This window comes from Ctenocephalides felis, unplaced genomic scaffold (genome assembly GCF_003426905.1).
Source record: "Ctenocephalides felis isolate EL2017-DRISC unplaced genomic scaffold, ASM342690v1 CF-g0.4_SCAFFOLD_01492, whole genome shotgun sequence".
Taxonomy (NCBI): domain Eukaryota; kingdom Metazoa; phylum Arthropoda; class Insecta; order Siphonaptera; family Pulicidae; genus Ctenocephalides; species Ctenocephalides felis.
Window position 1 is genome coordinate 809,297 of NW_020537646.1, and position 9,520 is coordinate 818,816.

Sequence of the window (9,520 nt, forward strand, 5' to 3'; positions counted from 1 at the left end):
CTATATTACTTTTATATAATTTATACTACAATACTTACAAATTTATATGAGTATCTATAGTTTTACTTGCAAAACTATAACATAATCCTTGTTCTGTCATCACTATCATGCTTAATGTCTCAGAAATGAAATTGTCTTCATCAATAATAATCTACCAAAAAATATATTATCAAATACCACATGGGATTTGTTAATTACTTACTTCATCAGTATACAAATTATTTTACTTACTTGCTCTATTAAATTTAGAATATTATCAAAAGGTAATTCTTTCAATTTTATATTAGAATTATTTAATATTCTGCCGATATTATGAAAACCTAAATTTGGTAGTTTACTTAGAAATGTAAAGTATTCCTGATAATCTTCATTTTCTGCTTCCAAATCCGGAAACGTCCTACATGTATAAAAATACACAATATATATTTGTATTTCAATTACATATTGTATTCAATTACTGTAATTCTTGTGAATGTATTATTACTTGGTCCTGACTTACTCATTTAAAAAATCTTGTATTTTTCCTTCATCTGAAAAGTGACCATGACACAAAAACACTGCCGGAAAATCTGATTTTGGTACTTCAGAGTCTGTATCTAAAGCTAAAACAAATTTAATAGAATTCATACTTGATAACAATGGGTTTAATAGAATGATATCTATAAGTAAAAACTAAATCGAATTTGGAATAAATAAAGAAAATAAAACCTTAAAAATACGTCTTTCAAGTAATAATTTTGGTACATTTTCTTAAATCAGCATTAGGGTATTTTATATGTTAATAAGAGAGTTCTTGTAGTCAATGGTTTCATACTTCTTTAATTCTTTATAAAATTATAGGGATATAAAATGACTGGTATTATTTAATTTTATTTTCTTACCTGTTATTGTAGGATTGTCGAAAAACTTTTCCAATAAGTCGCTTATAGTCACAATGCATATAATAATGAAGGAAAATACTATCAAAAACCAAAAAACTCTGTGAATAATAATTATAACCTCATTAGTTAATTTTATTAAAAAAAATTAATAATTATATATATATATATATATATATATATATATATAAATCTTAATTAAAGATGTCTTGATCGATTATACGAAAATACATAAATAATTTTTATTTCACATAACTCTTTCATATCTGAAGATTAAATTCTCATGATTATCATATAATAAGCATAACATTATAAAATAAACGTATCGGATAAAAATTGTTGTTTTCCGATATACTGTATCAACCCATGTGACTTGGTTTTTAATATGCATGTAAGAATATTGAATTCTTTATTAATTTTTTTTATGAATTAAAAATTTTAGAGTTTTTTTATAATCTACCTGTATTTTAAAACGACACTCTCATCTGTAATATGAGCAACTCCATGAAGATTCGTATCTTTTAACAATTCATTAGTTTGATATACTACACTGGCCCCTAAATTTAAGGAACGTTTTTTTTCATGTAGTTCATCATCAGCTTCATCTTGATGAATGAGATATTTGTTACTTATTAAAAATTTAATTATTTTAATAAAAAATAAATTTGATGAAAAAAATCCACTGAATCCATAAATGAAATAAGGTTTACTTATATATTTTACCAATGATGGATTTTAGGGGTTCCACTCCTATTATTCTAGGTTTACGTATCATTGCTTTAAATTAGATAATTTAAGAAAAATAAGTTTTTTTGTGTAATTTTATTCCTAATTGTAATAGTTTATATAACGTACTAATGTTAATGTTATTAATGGCAAAATTATTTCAGATCTTGTAGATATAATTTTCTATGTAGAGTAACACGTATTTGATGTAACTTTTATCAGATAATTACTTGAATGAGCTTATTTCATATTGAACAATAATTTAAACTCTTTTAAAATGTATGGACTGCGTATTGTAAAAAAGTTTAAATATGGACATATTTAAAATTTAAATATTTGGACATAATTAAAATTTTAAATTAAATTAAATATATATAAACTAAATTAAATTTAATCAATAACAGCCCTGGAGTAAATATGATCAGAAAAACTATTTCAAGCTTCAACTATAGTTATAAACCAGACTTATCTAATTATCTTAATACATGCAATATCTTGAAGCAAATATATTAAAACATGAATATGCACTTAAAACAATGCAATTACTGGAAAACATTAATTTTAGAAAAAAAACTATTGAGTTATTTCTCTATAATTAATGTAGTTTCGTTATATTGCATAAAATAACTAGTCGTAAGTGGCATTTTATGGTAAGTTGCATGAATTTTCTCGAAATGGTCGACTTAATCAATAGACGTGAGATTAGGCTTTTTATTATTTCAATAAAATTATACATGGTATACAATGCCAAATTTTAATGTATTTTGATGATGAAATCACGTTTTGAAGGCTTATAATATTTTGGGATTTGGGTTTAGATCAGTGATTCTCAAAGTAGTCGATATGGATCTCTGGGGGTCCAAGTTATTAGTGAAAAGAAAAATTTCGGGATCTAGGAAACGAAAATGAGGGTTCACAGGGATGTGAATGAAGATGTGAATACATCACATTTTCACATCTATTTACTATATCTATGATGAAAAATCACTTAAAATGTTTCTGAATAGAGCTAAAAAGTAAATAAAGATATTGTTTTTTTTACAAAAAATTCGAGCATTCAATTTGAGCTCACAATATTTTTGAGCTCAATTTGCTGACACTTGGAAAGCCTTGGCAATGTTTTTTGTGGTTTTTGAACCAAAAATAGAATTTCTGGATACTAAAAATAGAAAACGGTACATAGTTGTAAAATAGTGATCTTCTAACAAAAAAAGATATTTGGGTACCTATAGTTTGGACCACGAACTGGAAATTTTTTTAACAAATAATTTTCGAACAAACGACCTGACCGATCTTGACCAAAAAACGAATCAGATTATCAACTATGCAGGATTTTTTGGGAAAAGTTTTACATTTATCTGCTGATTATAAAGAAATGGCTTGGCCGATAGTCTTGCCAAATTAACCAACGAGTGTCCTTATAGAGTTTTATCAATTTTTTTTAATTATAAATAGGTTTTAAACCGTTTTTTAAGAAAACGTCAACCGAAAGGTCAGGTTTTGTGTACAGAGTACACACAATCTCATACTCTTACCAAATTTGGAGTCAAAGGATTCAGAATGACCGGAAATTACGAGAAAAAATAAAATTAACAAATTGGATTTTCTTATTAAAGCAGAAACTTCTACTTTAGGAAGTTAATAACATGGTTTGGTGACAAATCAAATAATTATGTCGCCTATTCCTCAGATTCAAATCACACATAAGTCTTTGCACATCACACAGATGCCGATAGAAAGACCTGTCACTTCTATAAAAACGTGGTGTCAAAATAAATATATTTTTGTATGTATTATTAATTAATTAGTTAAAGTATTAATGTGACAATGTGTGAAGAAATTAAAAATATTGATTCAAATCCATTTTATGGAATGAAAATCGACGATGCAAGTATTTTGAATCGCCTTGAGGGTAGAAGCCCTTGTCCCAAATGTGGAAAGTCAAGAAAATATTTTTGTTATACTTGTTATGTACCAGTAAAAGAACTGGAAGGACACATACCAAAATTAAAAGCAAGTATTGAGATAAATAAATCACAATTATTTCTATTAATTCAACAATAGACTACTTTAATTTAATCTTGTTTAAGAAAATAATTTACTGACTGTATGAAGATAATTTAAAAAATATTTACACTGTAATTAATTGTCTATAATAAATTTTAGTTGCCATTGAAAATAGATATAATAAAGCACAAAAGAGAAATTGATGGAAAAAGCACAGCTATTCATGCAGCAATTTTAGCTTCAAACGATGTCCAAATATACACCTACCCCGATATACCCAACTATACTGAAGAAGAAAAAACAGTTCTAATTTTTCCAAGTGCTACATCAGTTCCTATAAGTGATATATTCAACGACAACTATAAAAAACGTAATCCTGATGAAGGATTACAAAAAGGATATCATTACGGAACCATGTTACGATCACCGATATCTGAAACCATTACAGATAAAAATCAACAAAGTATTAGTGAGTTACCTATTACAAAAGCTGTCTTTATCGATAGTACTTGGAGTCAAAGTAGAGGAATCTATCAAGATTATAGAATTCAAAAACTTAAATGTGTAGTATTACAAAATAGGATCAGTCAATTTTGGAGATACCAAAAAGGCAGTCCTAGATGGTATTTAGCAACAATTGAAGCTATTCATCAATTTTTATTAGAATTGCATATTCTTATGTGGGGTGTTAGTGATAAATATTTAGGTTTACAAAATCTTGGTTTAGGAACGAAGCTTGAACATTATTCTAAACAAGATGTTATTGATAATTATACAGGTCAATATGATAATTTATTATTTTTCTTTAAACATATGTATGATATTATTCATAAATTATATGAACATGATGCACTTAAATCTTACAAACGACCAATATTTTAAGATAAGATGAATGATTTTATAATGTACATGTGATAAATTTTACCTATTAAATACATAGTGATGAATAATAGTAATTTTTAAGATTTTTATTTTAGATAAAGGACAAAGTTTTTTAAATTTTCCTTACTTCTTATTTTCTGATGTATTCAATTCAGAGGGAACTAATCATATATAAAAAAAAATCAATTTCAAAAGGTGTTTTGAATGTAGTAAAACAATAAATATACATGGATAATATTTATATTTATAAACCGCACCAATAAATACATAATTTTCTTAGCACATTTAAAAATTAAAAATCTTATATTTATTTATAATCATAAGGTTAAAATCTAAAACATACTATCTGAGATATTCACACTAACAAAATTTTGTAGTATCATTTGACAAAAATGCACTCTCATTCAAATTATTATAAAACGTAAAATATTATCTAGCTAAAACATTGTATTATATAAGAAAATTTACAGGTTAAAACATAGCACTAAATATAAAATTCATTCCAATATCTAATTCAATTTTTACATTTTTGAGTCAAAAATTATTTTTATATATAGTTTATTCGTCTTACTCAAACTTATCACACCCACCATTTAAAATTAGCAATTAGAAATAAATGTTGCTCATAGCTTGGTTTAATTTTTTTACTGCTAAGTAATAAGTAATGTTTATTACTGGGCATTAAAATCACTTTTAAGAATTATCTAATTAAATTACAATTTTCTGAGATCTAGAACAAATACACTACCGTCTGATGCACTTGCTCCTACTTTTGAACCTTTTGAATTCCAACATACTTCAAATATACCACCAGTTCCTTTATAACTATGAACCAACTGTCCTGATTGTGTAGACCATATGTGAACACATTTATCAAAACTACCAGAAGCCAAAAATTTTCCATCTGGACTAAAAGCTACTGAATATACTGGTTCTGTGTGTTTTGTCAATGTATGTATACAAGTTCCTCTTTCAACATCCCACAAACGAACAGTGGAATCAAAACTTGCACTGGCTAATATTAAATTCATATTAGGGTTGTGTGTTCCTGGTCCTGTTGGAGACCACTTTATTGTATAAATTTCTTTAGAATGTGCCTGTGGATAATTAGAAATAATTTTATTGGTATTATAGATTATAATAGTATTGCATTTTGAGTTAAACTCACTTGTAAGTCGTGTACACAATTATCTTGTTTCATTGACCAAATCTTAAGAGTCATATCATCTGAACAGGATGCTAAAAGTTGTCCTTGTGGATCCCACTTGATAGCATTAACTTCATTCTAAAAATTGATAATCAAATTCAGTGTTGTTTCAAAAACCATAGGTTGTAAAATAAATAAATAAATTTTAATAACAAGCACTTACTGTATGCCCTTGAAAACTTTTAATGGGTTTATCGACATTTAGTTTGCAAACATGAATACACTGATCCGTACTACAACTTGCAAATGATGTGTTTGTTTGCCAGTCAACATCCAACGCGGGCGCAGAATGGAATGAGAATTGTTGTGTGCATTCTCCACTTGCCGCATCCCAAATAATTGTAGTTTTGTCAACCTAGTAAAAAAGGATAATAGAAATACTTTGGAACATACAGTTTGATTAGAGCCAAATGTAAAATATTAAATTCACAAACCCCGGCTGATAAAATATAGTTTCCCAGTCTATTCCATTTCAAAGCAAAAATTGGACCCTTATGTTGCCCTAAAGTGCTTGCAAGACGTCCATCAATCATCCAAATCCTAGCGTATCCATCATAACTTCCAGTAGCCAGCAAAGATCCATCGCACTATATAAAAAACAATTGTATTATTTAGTTAGTTTTATAGTTTTTTATACTTTTGTTTTCAAAAATTTAATAGTACTTTTAATTTATATCCATGATTTATTTTTTAAAAGCAAACAAAGTGTTTAATTTAATACTTATTTGAATTTTATAGTTTCTTACATTCCAATCCAGTGATGTAACATCTTTATTACTCGGTACTTCTGTTCCACCTTTCTGAATGCAGTGCCTCAGTATCAATTGATTAGGACTAGGCCGTGCAGAGTTATCCGACATATCCCAAATTCGAGCTGTGCTATCTCCGGATCCACTGGCTAATAAATCGGTACTTGGATTCCAAGCACAAATGAATACTTCACTTTCATGTCCTCGTAATACTGTCACTTTTGATGCTGGTATTTCAATTGATCGATCAACTTCCATAGTTTCTTGTGTTGCTGTTGTTGTATCTAAAGTAAATGAAATCTAATTAGTTGTAATAATATTCTACGGTAAAAATACATTATAACAAGCAAATATAAGCTTGTGCAATAAAGTTAGTGATATAGAGAGTCTCAAAAGTGTTTTTCCATGCATAGGATGGATTTATTATTATTATTTTGCATACTTGTTGATTCTTCTCCGTTTGCATTTTCAGCAGATTCTGTTTTAATAGCTTGTTTATGTTGATTCTGTTGATTTTGCCTACTGGCCACGACTTCTGGCATAACAGCGTCAATGAGACTGAGACTCTCCGGAAGCCTTTGCTCAGACCCTGCAAATTTCAATAGTCAATTACTGTTATATTTGAATTTTGAATTTGTAATTTTTTGTTTTAATTATCATACCATCTTCGCCGACACTTATTTCAGCTTCTGTATACTGTAATCCTTTTTGTAAAATGCTTAGGAGTGCTGCTGGCGGCACCAAAGCGCCATTTATATTACTTTGTGAAATGTGGGATTCTATGCCAAAAGTATATGCAGAATGTTGAAAACCTAAAAATAATATTATTATTATAGTTATGAAGATTATAAAATTGCAGTTATATCGTTAAGATACATATACAATAAATTAACCTATAAACAAACACACAAACCTGATTCTTGCAAATACCGATACACTAAAAAATTTACTTCATCACTGGAAAAACTCATTTTATTAAATTTTATTTATATTTTTTAAAAATACGATAAACAATAAACAATGAACTATATTATAAGCGTTAGTATTAGTTTTACAAATAAATGTCATAAAATAACAAAACATTTATGAAAGCCTAACCAAACTTAATACAATAATAAGAATTGCCCTCTATGGAGTGAAGTTGTTTACATGCTGGCCGTTAAAATTCAAATTTAAATATTATCCATCTATTTATTCTTTATTTATATTTTATTAGTATAGTTTTTTATTTTAAAAATAGTATAGCAGTAATATTACATAATTATCTAGGAAAATATCTATGATGCAATTATGGACAAATATATTTATATAGGTCAATTCTCACTATTTTTCAAAGCTTGATTTCAAAGTTTTATTACTTCATTGCAAGCACTTTTTGCATGTTTCTAACCAATAGTTTTTAAATTCTAAAATTATTTTCAGAGAAATAGTTAATACCCCGATTCAAAACTTTTTTTGCCGAAATTCGACTTAGCCACTTATTCACTGGGATGGTATATATATTTCACTAATTACACATGTTTTTCAAATTAATAATTTATACAATTTAATAGTTTTGTAATTCATATATATATAAAAACGATCAAATTTATTATCTCTAAAGTTCTACAGACTTGTAATTATAATCTTTAAAACACTATATTAACACGCTTTTTTTAACTTCCCGTAGGGCAAGTATAGTAATCGCAAAAAAATCGAAAATGAAAATTTTTACATATATTTACGTTTCAGAGGTTTCTGAACATTTTAGCATACCTTAGAAAAAATAGATGTATGTGCAGGGCCGGATTTAGAAATTTGGCGCCCTGGGGCACTGACAAAAATGCCGCCCGTTCCCTAAATTTTTACTTAAAATAGTTTATATAAATCATTTTTTTTAAATTAAAATAACTATTTGATTGCAGAAAATTTATTACGCATTACATAGTGTAAATTGTGGTGCTTGGCATCGTGCCTTAAGATAAATTGCTGAAACTTCCCGGGCCAAAAATTAAAATTTAAAAAAAAAATTAATGCGATCGGCCTGCTTTAGCTGCGTACAGACAAAATGAAGAAGCGCGTAAGCGCCGCCTCGCAGAATAACAGATAAATAATTTTACAGAACCCATAGAAATGTAGACAAAATGTATATTATTAAAATATCTGATAATTTGATGTGCATATGGTTAATGATCATTTTTGACCGCCAAATGTTTCTCTTTCAATTTTTTTTATTGGATTACCAAAACCGCTAGACCTGCCTCCCACGAATTTAATCAGTTCTCCATTTTGTCTATATATGTAAATTTCTTTTAATGATATTGGACGTTCCGTTTCTCAAAAAATGAATTATTATTCTTGGCATTTTAGCCCGTATTTCCGAAATAGTTGGACCTGTCTTGGGCAATAACTAATCAGCACGTTTCGCTATCAATAGAAATCGAATTATTCAAATAAAATTCAATTTTAATAAGCTTAATAAATGAAACTTAATAATTTTCAAAAAATTTCGAACGTGCGTCACTAATTTAGTTTTTTTTTTTCATCGCTATGAGCTTGGAAGTGCACAAATTCGTCATCTTAAGAGGGCTCGGGATCTGAAGAACATCTTTATATTAGCCAAATTGCCAAATTTTGCAATGCTTTTGTATAATGTTTTGTTAATTATATTTCTTGAAATTAAAAATGTTATTAAAAAAATTATTTAATTATATGGTATAGAATTTTTTTTCACTATCCAAATTTTGCTGCCCCCGAAAATTTGTAGCCCTGGGCAGTAGTCCCGACTCCCCCTACTGTAAATCCAGCACTGTATATACATGTATTTTAGAACACTTGAATAAATTGCACTGCACTGCATTATAAATGTATAATAGAACTCTTGAATAAATTGAAAATATATTTTGATTTTAAAATTTAATTTTATCTTTAGTATATATAATTTCATACCAAGTTCACAAATTTTTCATGAAGCCATTTTTTATTTTTTTTATTTTCTTATAAATTACAATCTGTCTACATTGAAAGACATTGAGTAATTAATTTGACAAATGACATAGAATTTCAAAAGGAAAACCCAGAGGTTCACTTTA

At 27.6% G+C, this 9,520-nt stretch overlaps 2 protein-coding genes across 2 annotated transcripts; one reads left to right on the forward strand and one right to left on the reverse strand.

Moving 5' to 3' along the window:
• Positions 1-3,392: 3,392 nt before the first annotated feature.
• Positions 3,393-4,493, forward strand: LOC113370168 (DTW domain-containing protein 1-like). Its single transcript, XM_026610838.1, has 2 exons — positions 3,393-3,617; positions 3,771-4,493. Exons 1-2 carry the CDS (start codon positions 3,432-3,434, stop codon positions 4,491-4,493), a joined length of 909 nt encoding a protein of 302 aa, XP_026466623.1. The 5' UTR covers positions 3,393-3,431.
• Positions 4,494-5,069: 576 nt separating this feature from the next.
• Positions 5,070-7,526, reverse strand: LOC113370180 (F-box-like/WD repeat-containing protein TBL1XR1). Its single transcript, XM_026610852.1, has 8 exons — positions 7,363-7,526; positions 7,112-7,261; positions 6,892-7,038; positions 6,447-6,733; positions 6,135-6,287; positions 5,864-6,055; positions 5,662-5,778; positions 5,070-5,590 (listed from the first exon to the last, which is right to left on the reverse strand). The coding sequence occupies exons 1-8, from the start codon at positions 7,418-7,420 to the stop codon at positions 5,207-5,209; spliced, it is 1,488 nt and encodes a 495-aa protein (XP_026466637.1). The 5' UTR covers positions 7,421-7,526; the 3' UTR covers positions 5,070-5,206.
• Positions 7,527-9,520: the final 1,994 nt, after the last annotated feature.

What these genes read in the sequence shown, in the direction of transcription:
- LOC113370168 (XM_026610838.1), top strand. Translation starts at nt 3,432, where the DNA reads ATGTGTGAAGAAATTAAAAATATTGATTCAAATCCATTTTATGGAATG. An exon ending in GACACATACCAAAATTAAAA is followed by an intron (nt 3,618 to 3,770) that starts GCAAGTATTGAG and finishes AATAAATTTTAG; the next exon opens with TTGCCATTGAAAATAGATAT.
- LOC113370180 (XM_026610852.1), bottom strand. Translation starts at nt 7,420, where the DNA reads ATGAGTTTTTCCAGTGATGAAGTAAATTTTTTAGTGTATCGGTATTTG. An exon ending in TCGGTATTTGCAAGAATCAG is followed by an intron (nt 7,262 to 7,362) that starts GTTTGTGTGTTT and finishes TATTATTTTTAG; the next exon opens with GTTTTCAACATTCTGCATAT. An exon ending in AAACGGAGAAGAATCAACAA is followed by an intron (nt 6,734 to 6,891) that starts GTATGCAAAATA and finishes CATTTACTTTAG; the next exon opens with ATACAACAACAGCAACACAA.